Source organism: Neurospora hispaniola (assembly GCF_033458365.1).
Source record: "Neurospora hispaniola strain FGSC 10403 chromosome Unknown B0T23scaffold_3, whole genome shotgun sequence".
Taxonomy (NCBI): domain Eukaryota; kingdom Fungi; phylum Ascomycota; class Sordariomycetes; order Sordariales; family Sordariaceae; genus Neurospora; species Neurospora hispaniola.
In genome coordinates, this window is record NW_026944408.1 from 1,645,686 (window position 1) to 1,666,531 (window position 20,846).

Genomic DNA, 20,846 nt, shown 5'->3' on the forward strand with positions numbered 1-20,846 from the left:
AAACGTCGTCACTCCCCGCCGCCGCTGCCCATCCCCACTCCCGACGACTACCGGCCACCTCCCATCGGCGTAGGTTGCTCCGCTTCCCCCCGGTAGTCCCGTCCAGTGCCGGGACCCAGTCTCGACCCCCCCGAGTCCGGATGCCAGTGTCAAGACTGCGCGACGTCAAGTGAGGGGTTCAAGGGCAGTAGTTGCTCTTGGGTTCGCCCCATCCTGCGCCATTCTTATTTTCTTGTGTCTCCTTCTCATCGCCCCGCCTTTTCGTGTATCCGTGCCAGATTTTCACAGATCATGACACGCATCTTCTTTTCTGTTACCATTCACAACTTATTCCGTTACTCCCACGCCATCCTCCTTCTGTGACCTGCCACTGGCGGCCGCGCCCCTAAGGTTCGATCACAATGTCCAAACACGGTAGCCGCATGCCCTTGCCCTAAAGGTACTTCCTCGGTTGTATTATCTACTTCCAGACTTTCCTATCGTCCTGCAAGTCGGATCAAGGCTCCGATCCGTAAACCGCAGCCCAAGCCTTTGCATTTGATATGCACTCTGTCTTCATCATGCTTAAGTACCTATGCTTGCACAATCCGAATTTCCGCTACTATTCCGATCGCTCAAGGATAAGAGCCCTTCCTGCCCTGCCAAATAATCTCTGGGCTCGTCTCATCTTCCCTATATCAAAACAATTCCCCTTCCATGTCACCATCAACTATCAAGCATCATGAGCCTATTCAGCTACCATATGACCATCAACTTACGCTCATCCGTCTGATACAGCACATATGCCACATACTTCGTACCAGAGTCAGACGTTGTACTTGATAGCCCACTCGAGGTTTCACCTACCAAGCCATAATTCGCCAACAGAGCAATAATCGACCCCTTCGATACCCTAATCATCTCGTGGGTGCCCAGTTACATACGCCCACGACCGAACCCACCGCCCTATCAGCTGCTTCCGCCAGTACCAGTAAGACTGGAATCACCAAAGCCCTCAACTCAACCCAACAGATCCTCATCCTTCAGTAGCCTCAGCCGAGTCATCACGTCTCGCCAAGTATCATCTTCGTCCTCTACCTCCCCGCAGTGTGATTCGAACACGTTCTTGTTGAGACGACAAGACTCCAGATCGCATCATGTCTCCTAACACTTCGGTAAGCTCACTCGTCTCACATTTCGCAAGTTACCCAATGCTTCCCATAATTTCCATCATCTGTCCATATGGCAGTGGCCCTATTCACCACGTTGCCCACCTGATTTCAACATCCAAAGGGCTCAGCTAACCATCGGCAATCCAGCCCAACATGGGTCGTGGCCGAGCTCCACGTGGCTTCCCGCCTTACCGCCCCGAGAACAACCTGCATAATCAACCGCAAAGGCACAGTTTCGACGTTGATTTCAAAATATGGTCCATGCCCAATGCTTCGGCTGAGGTCGGCGACCGGCCCCCAAGCACTTCCAGTGGCTCTAACGATTGGTCTTACTCTTACTCTAACCAAACGGCACACACTCGCAATGGAACGAACGGCTCGTCTCCCAGGACCTCGGTACCCTCCGGTCTTGCCTATCGGCTCGATGGAATTAACTCCTCTATGAGACGCCCCTCGCACGATAACGGGTTTGGTGGTATGGAGCATGCGAGTGAGCGCTTGAGCGTAGGCGGCTTCAACATCGCATCATCGGGTCCTTCCGAACCGGCGGAGCGGCAAGGACTTGGTTTGACACCGTACACGGCACAACACTCGCATCGATCATCGGTTGTCGCCGACTCTTCAAATCTTTCCGTGAACTGGCAGAACAACCGAGCCAGCGTTGGAGATTTGGATGCAGCGCAGACGAATGTTCCATGGCTAGCGAGAAAACAGGCAGAGGTAACGGATACCGATCGCCCAATGTTTTCTTCGAACCTCTGGAGCAACTCGTCACATACTGTGACCGCCTCTGCCCGGCCATTCACGCCCGCAAGTCCGACGGCTTGGGAAAATGGATCTGGCAATGGATTCCAGACTGGTAACGGATTTCAAACTGGCAACGGATTTCAATCTGGCAACGGATTCCAAGCTGGCAACGGGTTCCAAACCGGCTATAACGCGAACGGCTTTGGGAATCACACAGGTGCTCAACAGTCCCGCTCGAATTTTTCACAGACACCTTCTAGGCGCGAGTTCTCAAGCCCCACGAACATCGATCGTCGAGCCAGCACACAGTCCTTCATTCAGCAGCCTCAGCCTACTACGAATCTGCCTTTCGACACCGTGACCCTCCAACAGCAATTGCAAATGTACAACCTGGCCCATAACCTGGGAATGGCCGGGGCATATCCGAATCCTTCTTTGCCAACATCTGGCTTGGCAATGGGTGCGATGAGTTCTGGAAGCATGCAGAGCGGGAAACTGCGTGAATACTTGAACACCCGCAATGCCCCGCAGAAATGGGATCTGAAGGTAAGGCTCTCTTCCATGGAACTTGTGCTGCCTGGAGCGAAACACTAACCCTGAATAAGCAAATCTATGGTTCGATTGCGGACTTCGCTGCCGATCGCGCCGGTTCCAGGTTCATTCAGGACAAACTGCAGTCTGCTAGTAGCGAAGAAAAGGCGGAAGTTTGGAGAGAGCTCATGGAGGAGCTGATGCCTCTCATGACCGACGTATACGGCAATTACGTTGTGCAAAAGTTTTTCGAACACGGCACGCAGGAGCAAAAAACCAGCATGGCGAGCATAATCAAGAAAAACATGTTGCGACTTTCGGAGAACAAGTACGGCTGCCGGGTTGTCCAGAAGGTGGGTTCATCCTCTTGATGTTAGGAAGCTAGAGCTAATTCACATAGGCCCTCGACAACATCTTTCGCCGCTACCAAGTGGAGCTTGTCAACGAGCTGAAAGACCACGTCGATAAACTCAACAAATCTCAGGAGGGAAACCACGTCATTCAAATGATCATCAAGCTCCTACCCCGAGATGAGATTGGATTCATCTACGACTCTTTCAGAGGGCCGGGCAAGGTGATGGAACTGGCACTGAACCAGTACGCTTGCAGAGTCATCCAGAGAGCTTTGGAGCACGGGAACGAAGAGGACAGGCTCTATCTTGTGTCTGAGTTGCACAAGGGTGCTCACACCTTGATCACTGATGCGTATGGAAACTACGTTGCCCAGCACATTATCGAAGCCGGGAAACCAGAAGACCGCGCCCGCATGATTGCTGCAGTCATGTCCCAGACGATCACTCTCTCGACACACAAACACGCCTCGAACGTGGTGGAGAAGTGCATCAATTATGGCACCCCGGAGGACGTTCGCCGTATCAGGGACATGTTCTTCAGTCCGCAGGATGGTGTGGGGGGGTATTCTTCCGACCATCAGTCACCCGACTCTTTTCTTCGGTTCCTTATGCTGGATCACTTTGCCAACTATGTGATTCGTATGTTGATATCCGAGCTCCCCCGGTGCTCACCGAAACATAGCTAACACATGAACAGAGAAACTCGTCAAACACTCCACGTTCAGTAATGAAGAACAGCAATTTTTCATCGACACGCTCGAGCCTAAGATCAACGAGCTGCTCAAGAATCACAAGGGACTAGACGAGAGACAGAGAAATGCCCTCAAGAGATTCCAAGGCATTATCAACGAGCTCAGGAAGGACATTGACGAGAAGGAGGAGCTTGTCAAAAATAGCAGCAGTGCGCCCCCGTCGCTAGACCCGGCATCGCCTTCTCTCCACATTTCCTCAGCCCTTCCGACGCCTGATGGAGGATCCGAGCCCAACAGCCCGCTGGACCTGGGAATGACCTCTAGCACCAACACTACCAGTCCTATTGGAAGCGCTGATGGAAACGGAAACAATGGAAAACAGTCGCTGCTTGAGGTCAACGTCAACGGGAGGCTGGACGCCACGAATGCCTTTGCGCAGCTGCATATCCACGAGAATGCTTAATGAAGCGATGTAGGTCTTTTGAAGCGTGGCGTGCACTTCAAAGGCTGTTTGCGACTTGGCGACTTGCAAGGCAACATGATGAAGAGCCAAGCAACACTAGGACCGCGAGGAGGGTCGAAGTCTATTCGATCTTGTTTTCAAGCACATAACATTACACCGCCATTACTTGCGATGAACACAGCTGCAGGTTGGAGGCCGGTATAAGGGTTCAGAGCATAAAATAGGCAGATGCGGCGCACATGAATCAAGGGGATTGACCGTGACGAGTACAAAAAGAATATATTGGTCTGGTTGGATTGATGATGACGACGAAGCCAGTTGAATGGTGTTTCTCACTTATCTATCACTGGCTCCTGAGACTCTCAACTACTATAGTATTTCGGTCGGTTAGGTATTCAAGGATACCAACATAGGACAGGCACGTTACGTACCCCGGATCACGGAAATACATAAGGGGCTGGAACAGGAGGCAAGAAGGGTGGGCCAGCGAGAAGCGAGAAACGAGAAACGAGAAAGCGAAATCTTGCTTGTTTTGGTATTTGGTATCTCTATACTACTCATGGTCAACCAACGACACGAATCACAAGGCGGCGTTGTTTTGTGTTTTTTGTTTTGTTCCGTTGAAACGAAGGTTTTTTTTTACACAATGTTGTTATTCGTTTATATAATTCCGGCATACATCAATTTTAACTTGAACTTTGATTCAACCAAGTTTGAATTGCAAAGGGAGATGGGCTGATGGGTAGGCAGGTAGGTAGGTTGTCTACTGTACTACTGTCTACCGAAGGTTCTGAGGGTCACTGAACTAATAAAACCGTCAACATCAACTGTCGATATGATATGCCTTATAACGCTAGCAAAGTAAAGCAGAAATCTCGTTCGTTACTATTTTGCCCGGGTCTGGTTTTGCGTCTGTGAAATATGTTTCCACCATGAATTTGAAAACATTATTACCTTCCCGGACGGACTTCTTCTTTTGAGCCCGGTATACTTCTTATTTGTATTTATATGTATCTATCGGCCGGCCGGCCGTATTCACAATTAGTATGTAACAAACTACATGAGAGAAAACGACTGCAAAATAAATCAGGACATAGTCATCTAGATACATGCAAGCGAGAAAACATTTGTTGGAAGCCATCACCAGATCTCTTACTCTCATAGAATCTAGTGAGGATACTCTTCTACCCGTCCCACCGTAAAGAAGAGAATTCGGTAGTATGACGGCTTTGTGGTTGGGAGGGAAAAAAAAAAAAGAGAAAGAAATACCGCCGGATGTTCACATCATTTAGCTGAGCTGGTGGTCCAAAAGTTTTCATCACACACATCCGAATTATCATTGTCAGAAATCAGGCAATGGCAGCAGATGATGGTTTGGTAAACTCCATTCCTTTTCATTTCTATAAATTAAACGCAAAAAGCGTCCCGATGGTATATGAGAAGTATCCATGCCTGTTCCACGTCTCCTTTTCAATTTTTATACCCTCAAACGCCGTGTTGAGATGGCGGCAACCCCGTCTCATAAATGCTAATGCTCTGTTGAAATCATAAATCCGGTTTTTCCCCTTGTCCCTGTGGTATCGAACGCCGAGTTGAAGTGGCGCTTTTGGAGGTATCATGATCATTTTCCCATAATTTGTAACGTAAATCCGTGAAGTGAACCCTTGACCGCCTCTGTGAATGCTAATGCTGTTGAAGAAAAACCCGGAAAAATTAAAAGCACGTCACGCACCCCATCATATGAGATGCATGTTTGTCGAGTTGAGAAGACTCTTTAAGCCTTGTTGGCATACTTCTCACGGAAGTACTTGGCGGCCTCAACCATGTGGGAGAGGGCACCCTTGACCTCATCCCACTTGCGGGTCTTAAGACCGCAGTCGGGGTTGATCCAGAGCTGCTCAGGCTTGAGGTAAGCAAGCATCTCCTCGATGCGCTGCTTGAACTCCTCAAGGGTGGGGACACGAGGAGAGTGGATGTCGTAGACACCAGGGCCGATGTGGCGGGGGTACTCCTCGTCAATGAAGACCTTGAGGAGCTTGGCATCGGACTTGGAGTTCTCGATGGAGAGGACATCGGCATCAAGGGCAGCGATGGCGTGGAAGAAGTCCTGGAACTCAGAGTAGCAGAAGTGAGAGTGAATCTGAGTGGAGTTCTCGACGCCAGCGGTGGCGAGCTTGAAGGAGTCGACAGCCCACTTGAGGTAGGCTTCACGCTCCTGACCCTTACGGAGAGGGAGACCCTCACGGAGGGCAGGCTCATCGACCTGGATGACGTAGATGCCGTTCTTCTCAAGGTCGACAACCTCGTCGCGGAGAGCCAGAGCGAGCTGCTGGCACTGGACGGACTGGTGAACATCGACACGGGGGAAAGACCACCGGAGGCAGGTAACGGGGCCAGTAAGCATGCCCTTCATGGGCTTCTTGGAGATAGAGGCAGCGTACTTGGACTCCTTGACGGTCATGGGAGCGGGGCGAGAGATATCACCGACAATGATGGGGGGACGGACGCAGCGGGAGCCATAAGACTGGACCCAGGCGTGGGTGGTGAAGACGTAGCCGTTGAGGCGCTCACCGAAGTACTGAACCATGTCGTTACGCTCGGGCTCACCGTGAACGTAGACATCGAGGTCGAGCTCATCCTGGATCTTGACGGCGAGCTCAATCTCCTTCTCAATGAAGCGCTCGTACTCCTCGGCGGAGATCTCACCCTTGGTGAACTTGTTACGCTGGACACGGATCTCGGAGGTCTGGGGGAAAGAGCCGATGGTGGTGGTGGGGAAGAGAGGGAGAGAAAGGTGCTTCTTCTGCTCGGCGTAGCGAGTGTTGAAGGGGGCCTTGCGGTTGTGCTGCTCAGGGGTAACCTGGGCCTGGCGCTCCTTGACAGCGGGGTCGTTGGTGCGCTTGGAGTCAGTGCGGGCCTTGATGGCAGCAGCGTTGGCCTCAAGCTCAGCCTTGACGGCATCGGGCTCGGTCACAGCCTTGGCGAGGGTAGCAACCTCCTTGACCTTCTCGACGGCGAAAGAGAACCACTCGTAGACATCAGAGGGGAGCTTCTTCTCGCTGGCGAGGGTGTGGGGAGTGTGGATGAGGGAGCTGGAGGTGGCGACGATGACGCGCTCAGGGCCAAGGGCCTTGACGGCAGTCTGGAGGATCTCGAGCGACTTGGCGAAGTCGTTCTTCCAGATGTTGCGGCCATCGACAACACCGGCAGAGAGGATCTGGTTAGGGCCGAGCTGCTTGAGGACAGGCTCAAGCTGCTCGGGGTTGCGGACAAGGTCGACGTGGAGACCAGCAGCGCCGGAGAAAGCGGGGAGAACGTCGAAGTTGTGGACGATGTCACCGAAGTAAGTGGCAACAATGACCTTGGGGACGGCATCACCAGCGGCGGCAATGGCCTCATAGGCGGGCTTGAAGGCAGCCTTGACCTCGGGGCGGAGATCGAAGACGAGGACGGGCTCGTCAATCTGGACAGACTCGGCACCAGCGGCCTTGAGCTGCTTCAGGAGCTCGACGTAGACAGGGACAAGCTTGTCGAGGAGGGTGATGGGGTCGACGGAGGAGCCACGGTCAGCCTTGCCAAGAGCAAGGAAGGAGACGGGGCCGACAAGGACGGGGCGGGTCTGGAAACCAGCCTCCTTGGCCTCGAGGAACTCGCGGACGGGCTTGGGGTCCTTGGCGAGGGAGAAGGTCTGGTTGTCCTGGAGAGTGGGCTTGACGTAGTGGTAGTTGGAGTCAAACCACTTAACCATCTCGAGGGCGGGGACATCGACACCACCCTTCTGGTGGCCACGGCCCATGGCGAAGTACTCATCGAGAGGGGAGAGCTTCTGGGAAGTGTAACGCTCGGGAACAGCCTAGTAGAGAGTGGGGCCAGTTAGTTGACGCAATCCCAGGAAGTGGAGATGGGGGTGGAGCTGCTTGTAGTTAGAGGCCAACGTACATTGAAGAGCTGGATGTGGTCGAGGACGTGGTCATAGTGAGCGAAGTCGTTGGAGGGGATGATGTCGACACCGGCATCCTTCTGGATCTTCCAGTGGGCGAGACGGAGCCTCTTACCCTCGGCGAGGAGAGCCTCCTGGGAGATCTTGTCAGCCCAGTAAGCCTCGTTAGCCTTCTTGAGGTCACGAAGGACACCCATGCGGCTGAAGCATGATGTTAGCGATGTCGGTTCAGAGCCAATTGGTGTGATGGATAGCAGCCGGAGCAACTTACGGGAAACCCAGAACCGATGACTGGACCATTGTGATGTGTGATTGTGTGAACAAACGGAGATTAGGGGGGTATAGAAAGGACCTCGCGACTGCTCTTGGGACAAAGAGCAAAAATGGGCGAGGGGGAAAAGAGGACAGGATGGATGGAGGAATGGTGGAGGGAGTTTCTGAGAAAGAGAGAGGGGAAGGTCCGAGTTTATTTATGTGAGGGGACCGAGCGAGGAAGTGGAGGGGGAGATCTGAGAGGGAAGCAGCCAGAGAGACGAGAGGAGGAAGCGCGAGTCAAAGTGGGCTGGTTGACCGGATTGGATGGGTGGAAGACCGGGGAGGGGGGGGGGTTCGAGTGCGGTGACCTAGTCTGATTTTCGGACCTTGGCCCGCCTTGGGAGGAATTGGGGAGCCTGGGCGTGGACAGCTGGAGGCCGTGATCGGTGTGGGGCTCACTCTTCCACTCATGGCGCCCACCCTACTAAGCTCAAGCTCTCCTCGCCTCTCTTTGGCCGGATTTTCTCACGAACAATGAATGCTATGGACGGAACAGCTCAACAAAATGCACGCGGACTGACAGCTGGCAGATCTCAATGGAGGATGGGCATTTTGGCATTGTCTAGATTTTTTGATGTGTTCTTTTGTCGGCGGGGTAGCGCGACATGGGATGGCATTGACTGGTTTGAATTTGATGCTTGCTGTGCCTCTAGCATCTGCAGTTCTGCAGCTCTGCACTTCTCTGCACATGCGAGCGAGCCCCAGGAGGCGAACAACGACTCGGCGCTGGTCAATCTCGCCCCCCATTGACCCATTGAGACTCCAACAATCTCCATGCCTCCGTACGAAACTCCGTACATACACTGCTTCTCGCGCAGCGCTCAAAAAAACTAAAGTTTCAAATTGGCAATGAGGGGTGTCTATCTGTTGATGATTGTTGCGGGCGATTGTGGGCTACATACCTTACTCGAGCTACAATGAACATCGCGGGGCTCACCAGGGGCCTGGGTCGTACTGGGCAAGGGGTTACCGTCTCAGTCGCCAATGGCGCGCCAAACTCAAATCTTTGCACTCGCAGCATCAGGGACCAGGAGGCGGGGGTACTGGCGTGGGGCGCATGTTGCCGCAACCCACAAATCTTTCGACGCTTTTGTGAAGCTTCTGATTGTTTGCCAGTTAAAAAGGGACAGACTCACTGGACGCCATCATGCCAGCTGTAGGTAGTGCTCCGATTTTTGCCCGCATCAGCACCACTCAGGGACCACAGGCCCAATGAAAACTGTGATCGGCGACTCTGGACTTTTACACCATGTACACGACGTCCTGGTACGGTCATATCAAAATGACACGCAAACGCTATCCATCGAAGCGATGATGTGACCGGCCTTGTCTCCACCGGGCTGGCTGGAGCTGGGAATAAAAGGAGTCATCCTCTGCAGCTTCAGGTCGGAATCCATTGCGATGAGGTGTGGTGAGGGTGGTGAGGAGCCCGACTCCGTGCAGAAAGCCAGGACGACCATGCTATTTTTGCCCATTGAACGGAGCGGCGGCGGGAGGGAACGCGCGGGGACCTCAATGCTTGTCTGGAAAATTTTGTGACCGAGCAGCCGATAGTCTGGGGAGCTCCATTCGGCCGCACAGGCCAGCCCCCGACGTTGCTCTCGGCCGATGGATTCGGGTCTTGGCAGCTAGGGGAGATTCGGCCTGGAGGCGTCGACGTTGAAGAAGTCAAGCTGGCCCAAGCTTCTTTCAGTAGTTGAAGCTTCATTCTTTCATGTGGCCTGTGCTCAGGGGAAGTGAAAGAAACTGTCACGTGGAAGCGAAGCGGCCCGAGCACGGATCATACATATGTAGCTAGAGTGGTCCAAGCACCTTACTAGCGAGCCCAGTCCGCCCGTTCCTGAAGTCTACTATCGCAGTACATAGTACATACAGGGAAGCTTCGCTGTTGCTTCTTTGCCTGCCGTGAGCATGGAAAAGGTGGAGCAAAAGAGAAGCAATGGAGAGCATCCATTGGACGGGCCATATGGTATTCCAGCTCCATTTGCTCATTTTCCATGTTATTAGTTCCCGCTTCCAACTGCAGTGGCTCCAACCAAGGAACGGGGCGTGGTGGTCCAGTCCTTGGTGTTTAGGTTGGTTGGGGAGTGACATCGATTCACCGCACTGATTTGCCTGCCCGACGCTGGACACTTGACACTGACCACCCTGACCCTGACACACGCAACAACAACAACACCCGACCGCCGCAAGTGCTGTCGTCGTCGTCGTCGTCATCACACGAGCGCTTCCACGGCGCATCGCATTCCATACTTGGCATTTACATCTTGTCTATCTACACCATAATCACTACTCTAATTCAACTACTCGTCACCCCCATTCCGTGACTGCCGACCAAGAGGAGCTTGCTGCCTCTCTTTCGCCAGTTGCCTCTCCGCTCCTTGAACCCCCTTTTCCCCTCGTCGTGTATCAGGTGTTGCTGCGTCCGTTTCCGCAGCCCCAAGCCCCTCTCTTCCTCGTCCGAGACTCCTAGACCCGACACCAGGGCCATCGAATTGCATTTAGTAATATACACGAGGAGGAGCCGCCCATCATGTACTCGAACTCGAATGCCTTCCTCGGGGGCGCCAACAGCCTTCGTCCCGGCCAGCAGCCGCAGCAGCAACAGCAACAATACGGCGCCCCGAGTCCGTTTGGCCAACAGGGCCCGATGCAGCCTCAGCCGACCGGGTTTGCGCCGCAGCCGACCGGGTTCGCTCCCCAACCTACCGGCTTTGGTCCACAACCGACCGGCTATGGTCAGCAACAACAGCAGCCGCTCCAGCAGCAGTTCACGGGATACCCGGGGTTGCAGGCCCCCCAGCAACAGCCTCAGCTTCAGCAACAGTTCACCGGTTTCCAGCCTCAGGCTACTGGCTTCCAGCCCCAAGCGCCCCAACAGCAGCCGTTCCAAACCGGCATGCCTCCTGTCCCAGCAATTCCCCAGCAGTTCCAGCAACAGCAGTCGTTCCAGCAGCAGCAACCATCGATTCAGCAACCCCAGCCGACTGGGTTCCCATCCGTACAGATTCAAGCGCCGGCTCAACAGCCTGCCCCGACCGCCCAGGGTGGCATCGCCCCTCCTCCGCCCGTGAAGCCCCAGGCTACGGGCTTTTCTGAGATGGCCGCCTCTTTCCAGACGGCTGGGGGCAAGGGACGGAGGGCCGAGCAGAAGACCAACACTGTCAAGATCCCCAACATCCGCCTGTCTTTCATCACGGCGCATGACCAGGCCAGGTTCGAGACGCTTTTCAAGTCGGCTGTGGGAGATGGACAGACTACCATGTCGGGTGAAAAGGCGAGGGATCTTCTTCTGCGGTCGAAGCTGGATGGAGACTCGCTATCACAAATCTGGACATTGGCGGATACCACAAGATCTGGGCAGCTACACTTCCCCGAGTTTGCCCTGGCCATGTACCTTTGCAACCTCAAGATCACTGGCAAGGCACTTCCTAGCGTCCTACCTGATCATATCAAGAATGAGGTTTCGAGCATGGTGGACATCATCAACTTCAGTATCACCGACGATGCGGGCTCTAGCTCTGCCCCGGCATCTAACGCCCCCAGCTTTGCTACGCAGCAGAATGCGGCGGCCGTTCCGACCATTCAACAGCCCCAGCCCCAGCCGTCAAACTCGGCGATTCTCCAGGCGCAGATGACTGGTTTTCCTGCTCAGCAAACCGGTTTCATGGGTCAGAACCAGGGCCTTCAACCCCAGCAGACTGGATTCCCGGGAATGAACCCCCAGCCAACTGGCTACGCCGGTCCTATGCCTCCCATGCCTCCCATGCCGACCGGATTTGGCTCAAGTCTGTCGCCTAACGCTGGCCCTGGCGGCATGGTTGCTCCTCTCAACTCTCAGCCCACTGGAATGCCTGGACAATGGGGACTGGTCAATACGCCTGCCACCGGATTGCCTCTCATCGATGCGCTCCAGGCTCGCATGATGCCTCAACTGGGACGTGAACAGCGGAATTATACTACGGCCGGACTTCAAGGTAATGCCGTCATCCCCTGGGCCATCACCAAGGACGAGAAGACGAGGTACGATGCTCTGTTCCGGGCTTGGGATGGTCTGAACAAAGGTTTCATCGCTGGCGATGCTGCTATTGAGATCTTTGGCCAAAGTGGCTTGGACAAGCCTGATCTTGAGCGCATTTGGACCCTCGCCGACAATGGAAACAAGGGCCGCCTGGATTTGGATGAATTTGCGGTGGCTATGCATCTGATTTACCGCAAGCTTAACGGCTACCCTATTCCTAACCAGCTTCCTCCTGAGCTTGTTCCTCCGTCTGCGAGAAACCTCAGTGCGTCTATTGGTATGGTCAAAAACATGCTTCATCAGGAATCCGAGCTCCGCAAAAATACTGGGGCCTCGTTGCTGCCCCAGAAGACCGGCGTCAGCTATCTTAAAGGCCACTCTTTCAAGAACACTGGGGCCAACCGCAAGGATGCTACCGTGTTCAAGAACAACGATGAGGAGGTGGGGTATCGCTCCAGCGCGCGCCGTCGCATGGGCACGTCTCCTCGTCCCGAATCTCCGGCGGCCAGTAACTCCGGTGATGACCTAACTATTGAGCAACTTCGCAAGAAGATCAAGGAGAAGCAGGTACTTCTTGATGCCATGGATTTCAACGATGAGAAGAACATGGAGGAGGACGACATTCTTGACAGACGCGACCGGCGCGAGGCCGATGAACTATACCGCCGTATCCGAAGAATCCAGGAGGACATTGACAATCATCCAGATGCCCAGCTGATGAGCGCCGACTCTGACGCCGAGAGACGCGCACTCAAACGCCAGCTGCAGCAGCTTACTGACAGAATTCCAGAGCTTGCGTCCCAGGTTCGGAAGACTGAGAAGGCCATTGCCGACGCCAGACTTGAGCTCTTCCGCCTCAAGGATGCCAAGGCTCATCCTAACAGCGCCGCCGCTATTGTCGGTACTGGTCCGGGTGGTATGGTCACCGAGTCCGACAGAATCAAGGCCCGTGCGAAGGCCATGATGCAGCAGCGGACAGCTGCCTTGATGGGCAAGAAGATCGATATCGGTGATGATGATGCCGATGCCCCCAAGCGCTTGGAAGATGAGAACATCAAAATCAAGACCGAAAAAGAGAACAACGAGCGCATGGTCAGGGACGTTGAAGATAGCGTCCGCGAATTCGCCAAGGGTATTGAAGATAGTCTCAAGGAGGGTGCTGCGGATTCCACCTCTGAACACGAGAAGCGTCGCTGGGAGGATGCCCTTGGCGTGGAGGACGAGGTCAGAGACTTCATCTTCGATCTTCAGCGGGAAAGCCGGGCCGCTCGCATTCGGTCTCAGGACCGCCAGGGCGGCCGTAAGGCCACCCAGGAACCTGTCAAGGCTGAGGCCCCCGTTTCTGCCCGCGTAGAAACCCCTTCCCCGTCGATTTCGCGGACATCTACCCCGGCTTCCACTGCTGGCGGCGGTTCTTACTCTTCCTACAAGACACCAGAGGAGCGCGCTGCCTTCATCAAGCAGCAGGCCGAGCAGCGCATGGCTGAGCGCCTTGCTGCTCTCGGACTCAAGGCTCCCGGTAAGCCGGGTGAGACTGCCGCTCAGCGAGCTGAGCGCGAAAGGGCTGAGCGAGCTGAGAAGCGGCGTCAGGCCGAAGAGGAAGATGCTCGTCGTGAGGCCGAAAGACAAGCGAAACTGGCTGAAGAGGAGGGCGGGCCTGCGCCTGTCGCATCTCCCAAGGCCGATTCTCGCCCGCCCCCTCCGCCCCCGAGCAGAAAGGCCGGTAAGGCTGATGATAGACGCGACGAAGAGGCTGCCGCTAAGAAGGCTGAGGAAGAACGCCTGGAACGTGAGCGCGAGGAGCAGGAGCGTGAAACTCGTGAGCTGGAGTAAGTCACTGTCTACATTGACGCGTTTGCATTTACACTGCGACTAATGATGTTTTACAGGGAAAGCGCCAAGGCCCAAGAAGACGAACTTGCCAAGGAACGTGCGGAAGCTGACGCTCGTCTCAAGGCCCTGGAAGAGCAAGTCCGTCTGGGCAAGCTGAAGAAGGAAGAGGAGAAGCGTAAGAAGAAGGCTGCTATGGCTGAGGCTAAGGAAAAGGAGGCCCAGTTGGCTGCTCGCCGTGCCGAAATCGAGGCCGCCCGTAAGCGTGAAGAGGAGCTCCGCAAGCAACTCGAAGCGATCGACGATGAAGACAGCTCTTCTTCCGACGACGAGGGCCCGGAGCAAATCACTCCCCAGGCGTCTACTCCTACTGTTGGTGGTAGCCAAGTCGGCACTCACGAGCAGGAGCCCAACTCTCCCCCTCCTCCTGCCCCGGCGTCTGTGGCCTCGCCTCCCCAGATCGTTACGACTAGCCCCAACGCCGAGAGGGAGAGTCGCAACCCGTACTTCAAAATGATGTCCCAGTCCTCTGAAGCATCTACTTCTTCGGTTGCTGCACCAGTCGCTTCGCCTCCTCCGCAGGCCGATGTCTCGACTAACCCGTTTCACCGCATGACGCAGGCAGCCGCCGCGCCAGCTGCTGCTGTTAGCAGCGCTGTTAGTGGTGCTGTCAGCGGTATTAGCGATGCTATTAGTGGTGTAATGCCTAGCAGACGTCGTCCCAACGATGATGATGATGATGACTGGGGCTCAGAGAAGGGCTCGGACGATGAGGACTCCGATGACGAGGGCAGACCGGGCGGCAATAGCGCCGCTGCGCTTGCCTCCATTCTCTTTGGTACCATGGCGCCTCCTCGTCCCCTATCCGCCACCGGTGACAAGCCTACTGCAAGCACTCCTCCGGTTGTGAGCTCCCCTAGCTCGCCTCCCCCTCCTCCGGCCCCAGTGGAGCCCTCTGCTGGTTCTCCTCCTCCTCCTCCGCCCCCTCCCCCGGGTCCTCCTCCTGCTCCCAGCGGTGGTGCTCCCCCGCCGCCTCCTCCTCCTCCGCCTATGCCTGAGTCCGGAGCCCCTGCTGCTCCTCCCCCGCCCCTCCTCCCGGTCCCCCTCCGGCTCCTGGTGCCGTTCCTCCCCCGCCACCCCCTCCTCCTGGTGGTGCTCCTGCTCCCTCTCTTCCTGCTGGAAGACCCGCTGGCCTCCTTGGAGAGATCCAAGCCGGCAGGGCTCTCAAGAAGACGCAGACGAAGGACAAGAGCCAAGCTGCTGTTGCCGGCCGGGTGCTCGACTAAGCGATGTCTACAGTGCTCTAGCATTGAGGCGTTGTCTTAGACCAGTGGCGTATGTGGCAATGGGAAGATGGTCATGCGGGAGTTAGGGGTTCATGCGGCTCGGATGCGAGCGGTGGTGGTACAGTTGTACTAGCTTGCTGCTGTGTCAGGTCAGGTCAGGTAGAAAGGATGTAGGAAGAAGGAGAAGGTATGGTATGGAGGTGGTTGGGGACGCGCATGGTGGATGGTTACGCAGAAGGCGTTGTATGAAACAAAAATGTTGGATGGACAGAAAGAGACCGGAGATTTTGTGCAGTGAAGGCGGATGGTTGCAAGGAGAAAAGGAAGACGGAGAGAGGGAGGGAGACTGGAACAAGGGTGGTTGGGAAGACACAAGAATATGGATGGAGAAGACAGACGCACACGCAGGCACACACAGACACGTACACATGGAACACATTCACACACGAACTCGATTGGCACAGGGCACGCATCGAGTCGAGTCTCGGTTTATCTACATCCACCTCTACCTTTACCTACTTCAGGACATTGGACTTGTTCAAGTTCTAATCTCTTTGGTTATCGAGACGCCGTATAGTGTCTGTCGATCGAGGACTTATTCCCTTTTTTTTCTTTTGCAGATTAGTTGAATCCAGTGTATTTGATCATGTTTGTTCGCACCTAAGTTTGTATTGCAACGGACCCGACTTGGGCGCAAGTGAGCTCTATGAGTAAGGTTTTGTGAAATGCTTGCCTCAACATCGAACGGCGGAACTCGAAATGACCCAACAAGTTTCATCTACCACCATCACAACACAACCACTGTATCCCTCACTCAACCCATCTCATTACATACATATACCTCTGAGCTGATTCTGGATAATATAATACCTCCTGTTACTGCTCAAAATCACATACGACCATACCCATTGGAAAACTCGGGATCCCGTCCGCTCTCCCATAGATAAGCCAGTGAGGGCCTGACTAGTAGTTGGGTCGGTGACGACCAGCGAATCCCAGGTGTTGTATGTTTTTTTCCTTCCTTTTTTCTCATCTTTTTTTTTTTCGACACCGTTCTAGGTTGTTTTTTTCCCCTGATTTATCACTCATCTTTTGAAGATCGATCGGTTTGTTTTCTAATTTGGGCTTGATTGTTGAGGATTGTGTTGGAAGAGGTGGGGGAAAGAGAAGATATGGATGTGGTTGCTATAGAGAGAGGTATTGAAGAAGTGGATTGATTGCGTGGGGATGGATCAGATGAACTGTACCTACCGTTTTCCCGAGTTTTGGAAGCTGATGAAGTTCAGTATCTCTGGAAAGTGAAATAATCAGTTCCAATTTGAGTTTTCAAGGTAAGTAAGCGCTCACTGACTGCATATGATGGATGGCTTGCGGATTTTTTGTGTTTTTTTTTTTTTTTTTTTTTTTTTTTTTTTTTTTTTTTTTTTGGCTATGTGGTGGGTGGTGGCTTGCGGACTTATTCTCCGTTTTGCATATCGTATTGATACGACACATCGATATGATGATGTCGGTCGCCGCGCAATTCGCCGGGGCTGTGCTGGTTCCGTTAACTTACTTGTCTCTACACTATTGCCTATTTACACATCTGCCTAGTCTCTGCTCGTCTGCTATTTTGGTTCAGATTTGCAATGACTGACAGCCTTAATTGTGGAACAATGTTCGGTATATCTATCAAACAGCGATTTTGCGCGGAAAATTGGGTTAGGTTATCGACGCATGTAGGTTGGTTGACATGTTCACAGTACGCACTCCTCTTCGACCAGCTACTCACTGTCTACACGTACCGCAATAGTGAGTTACTAATCAAGTCGATATTGAGAAGGGAGATCGTTGTTGCATCTCGCTGGGGCTTCTGGTGTTACTGTAGGTACCTCCAGTAACGACGGCGAAACCATGATTGTAAATCAACTGAAATGCTCTGGAAGTGGTTGCATAAAGATGAAGGCTGGTGGAGGGTACGGACCGAGTACGAATCCTCGAGCCGTCGAACGGATGGGCTTTGAAGGAAAGCGAGAAGAGGACTGACTGGACGAGAGAGCGAGAAGGTGGGTAGACAAAGGTAGAGATAGGTAGAGATAGATAGACAGAAGGATAGGTAAAAGAGGTCGACGGAGAAGATGCCCATAGGTTGCAGTATCCTTTCTCTTGGGGTTTTTTTTTTATGATATGATAGGTTTGTACACGTTGGTTGACTGGATGTGAGTTGCTGAAAAAGTGCTGAAAGTCGCTAACATGTGATTGGGTATCGAGTGTAAGTGGACAGAAAGTCCACAAAGGCAACTTGACTTTTGGGATGTGTTCGCGCAGATGCGCAGATGCGTCGGTCCAGAAAAGAGGGTTGCATATGCTGTGCTGTTGTTGTGCATGTATGTGTGTGTGTGGATGGGTGGGGAGGGCGTTCAGAGCTTCATTGTTTCAGATGGACTTGGACTCGATTCTTGAGGGGGTGCTCTCAAAGCGAGTTCCGACCATTTGTCGGCCTTTCTTCTAGAACTGGATCTCATATAGTTCTTGGGTGGATAAAGTAGTCCAGAATTTGGTTTCACTGCGGGAAACGGTGCGATGCTTGTATCTTTGTTTCGAGGGGTCGAACGGCGAGCTACACTAGGTTGTAGCTATCGACTATGTATGTATGCAAGATTTGAACATCACGAACCCCTCGTGGTCGATCGTCATGGTGGTGGAGGTGTTGATCCTGTCCCCTCTTTCGTCGGCTTCACTTTAGGCGACGGTTTTGTATCTGCGAGCCCTGGAATTTCGTACATATAGTGGTTGCATATGTACCCGTCATTCCCCCATGTTGCATACCTTAGCTGCTCGGATTGCATTAGGCGGTGGAGGCGGTGGATATCGTTCTTGCATGCCTAGGGCGGGTAGGTGGGTGGATTTGGGCATCATGAGCTCGACTCCCCATCTCTTGAGTAATGAACCCTTGGCTCGAGAGTAGACAGTCCATGACATGGCTATATGAGGAGCCCATACACGTCTGTATCAACCGGTATACAGTAATTGCACGGGCGCAGAGTCAACGGGGTTGCAGCCCAAAAGGAGCGAGCCGCTACACAGGATGCGTATCGACATATGAGCATGCATTGCGGCATCACTTGTCTGTCACGTAGACGGTAGAGGCTTGTGCGGATGCAGAACCGCGCTCCAGTGCTCGAGCAGAGATGCGGTCCAAAGTGAGCAAGTGTAAGGAGAGACAAAGGGATGAAAGCGCAAGACACAATGTCTTGTCCGTTCCCCCGATCGGACCGAGTGACGAGCCGGAAGATGGCGACGACAGCGGATCAAGCGTATAGCTTCGTATAGCCCACGATCAATCGTCTTACCGTCTCCTGTGTGCTGCAAAGGGAGTGACGGTCAAGACCGATGATGTCACCTAATTTCCTTAACAGAAGGTCGTTCCCGATCACTCGGGCCTCCAGTCCCTTGGATTCTCATTCCACTTGGCAGGGACCGGTATGCCAAGTCCGATGCTGAGAGCATTGGAACGGCCGAGTCCCCTGGTCATCATGGCATTCCAGTTGTGAAAATTGAAATCTCGATTCCGTTTGTCGAGTGGGAGAAAGTGGTGGTGTTGAAAGTCGAAAGGTCAAGCACTTAGGTACATGGCGTACTTGAAGTAGGCCCCCCCTTCGAGGCCCCCGCACTTGGGCGTCGTTCATGCGCTTCTGGTTGGCCAATGTGGGATTGGAGCACGAAATGGACGCGCAAGCTCGCGCCAAGGCCAGTCAATTGAAGCTCTCGAATCACGGTGCCGGTGCACATTCCAGTTGGGCAGTTATTCAAGAGCTGGAGAAGTCCAAGAGGGGGAGCAGTAGCGTCGGCATCTTCCGGGCCTGGTGTCTTTAAAGCTGACTATGATCCATGATCTCCAAGTATCGATAGAACGTGTTACTCGCGAGATGAGCAAGTAGGTATCGAGAATTCAAGGCCAAAGGTTGGACGTTAATGCTGCGGCAAGTTTGGTGTAGCCGATGACGGTTGTTCGGTTCCGTGCCGGTCGACAACCCCGGCGTCGCTCGACTCTCCGTGAGATAGGATCTGGCATTGAATTGAAGATGGAAGTAAAAGATAGGTTGGAACCTACATTCCTGTGAACAGAATGGGCTTTGCAGGTATGAGCGGAAGTACCCGACTACCTAGCGGATGTGCTCAAGCCTGCCTGACAGGTGGGTGCAGTACATAGACATACATGCCCGTCAACTCGAGCAAAATGCCTGCGCGTGCTGCACAAAAGAAGGAAAAAAGACACCTCAACGGCTACTCATCGTTACATACTTATAACGTCCCCGCTATCAAGCATATATCAATCATCCTGGTCTGGCCCAATCCGTGCAAGACATGTCTCTGACGACATTCAGATGATCAAGAGGGAAGTATGGGGTACTACCTCTACTCGGCCTGGACCTGGACGATTGGGACGGAGACGGAGAGAGAGAGGATAAAGAGGTTGCGTCTTGTCAAACACGGGCAAGAATGACGGGACTGGTCAGTTCAACTTAAGCCTTCCCTTTTACCATCCATCCATCCATGGAGGCCCACCACTTAAACCCCCTGTCCATAGTCTCCCGAGCCCAGTCCAATCATGTGTCATCGTGTTGCCCTCCCTGCCTGGACTGGCCTCCACTTGGTTGCGTTCTTGGAACAGCGGGTGTGAGCTGGCAGTCAGTGGCATCACTAATAGGTACTCGTCTCTCTCGCCTGCCCGTCGCAACCTTGGAACCGTCGAGACCCGTCTCTCTTTTTTTTTCACCTGTGTTCATCTTTTCGTTGCCCAAGGTGGTCATCTTTGCTTGTCTAGTGTACACTCCCCTCATCTACGAACCACTTGCATCACGGCCACCTTGACCATGATACAGTCTATATGATACAAACGAGCACTTTTATGAATTATCTTTGTACCTTTTGGCTTCACTGTTCGCCTAGCATCTTCACGGCCACCAATTTGAAAGAAAGAAAAGGAAATCCCATTGCTTCGCTTCAGTTGGAGACGATCGCCTTGTGCCTGTTCTTCCCGCAACGACAATCTATACGATAACCGTTTTACCTTAATCTTTTACCACTGTCACTGTCCCTTGCCAGCCAGGCTCAGACACCCAGAACGACATCTTGGAACCCGAAAACGTGCCAGTCGCTGCCGGGCAGTGCGAGTGCCAGTGTCCCAGCCAGTCCCGTCACTGTCCACTGCGCCCCGGCCACGGACACTGCTCTTTCACAGCCCAGCCAGCCAGCCAGTGCCCATCGATCTGGCCAGTCATCTTGTACCTCGTCCTCCCTCCCAGTCCAGTCCTTCTCCCACCTGCCCGCTTGGACTGGCCCATTCTCACCATTACGCCGGCACTTATACTACCCGCCAACCCAAAGACGGCTCCAGCCCAGTGCCTCTTGTTCCACTTTCCACCTTCCTACATCTAACTCCACGGACTAGCTTCCTTCTACCTCTATACTTCCACTTCAGGATCATCAAGGGACCGACGACGGAGCCTCTCTTGGCTTTTGACCTACCGACGA

At 53.7% G+C, this 20,846-nt stretch overlaps 3 protein-coding genes across 3 annotated transcripts; 2 read left to right on the forward strand and 1 right to left on the reverse strand.

The window, feature by feature from the left end:
- Positions 1-1,136: 1,136 nt before the first annotated feature.
- On the forward strand, positions 1,137-3,937 carry B0T23DRAFT_427489 (armadillo-type protein; the record flags this gene model as incomplete). Its single annotated transcript, XM_062840066.1, has 5 exons — positions 1,137-1,154; positions 1,299-2,444; positions 2,504-2,782; positions 2,830-3,421; positions 3,480-3,937. 5 exons carry the CDS (start codon positions 1,137-1,139, stop codon positions 3,935-3,937), a joined length of 2,493 nt encoding a protein of 830 aa, XP_062693915.1.
- Positions 3,938-5,711: 1,774 nt separating this feature from the next.
- On the reverse strand, positions 5,712-8,177 carry B0T23DRAFT_314254 (5-methyltetrahydropteroyltriglutamate-homocysteine methyltransferase; the record flags this gene model as incomplete). Its single annotated transcript, XM_062834791.1, has 3 exons — positions 5,712-7,790; positions 7,877-8,078; positions 8,149-8,177. 3 exons carry the CDS (start codon positions 8,175-8,177, stop codon positions 5,712-5,714), a joined length of 2,310 nt encoding a protein of 769 aa, XP_062693916.1.
- A 2,402-nt stretch (positions 8,178-10,579) lies between these two features.
- Positions 10,580-15,422, forward strand: B0T23DRAFT_109455 (uncharacterized protein). Its single transcript, XM_062831840.1, has 2 exons — positions 10,580-14,042; positions 14,103-15,422. The coding sequence occupies exons 1-2, from the start codon at positions 10,726-10,728 to the stop codon at positions 15,367-15,369; spliced, it is 4,584 nt and encodes a 1,527-aa protein (XP_062693917.1). The 5' UTR covers positions 10,580-10,725; the 3' UTR covers positions 15,370-15,422.
- The last annotated feature ends 5,424 nt before the right edge of the window (positions 15,423-20,846 follow it).

What these genes read in the sequence shown, in the direction of transcription:
- B0T23DRAFT_109455 (XM_062831840.1), top strand. Translation starts at nt 10,726, where the DNA reads ATGTACTCGAACTCGAATGCCTTCCTCGGGGGCGCCAACAGCCTTCGT. An exon ending in CGTGAAACTCGTGAGCTGGA is followed by an intron (nt 14,043 to 14,102) that starts GTAAGTCACTGT and finishes GATGTTTTACAG; the next exon opens with GGAAAGCGCCAAGGCCCAAG.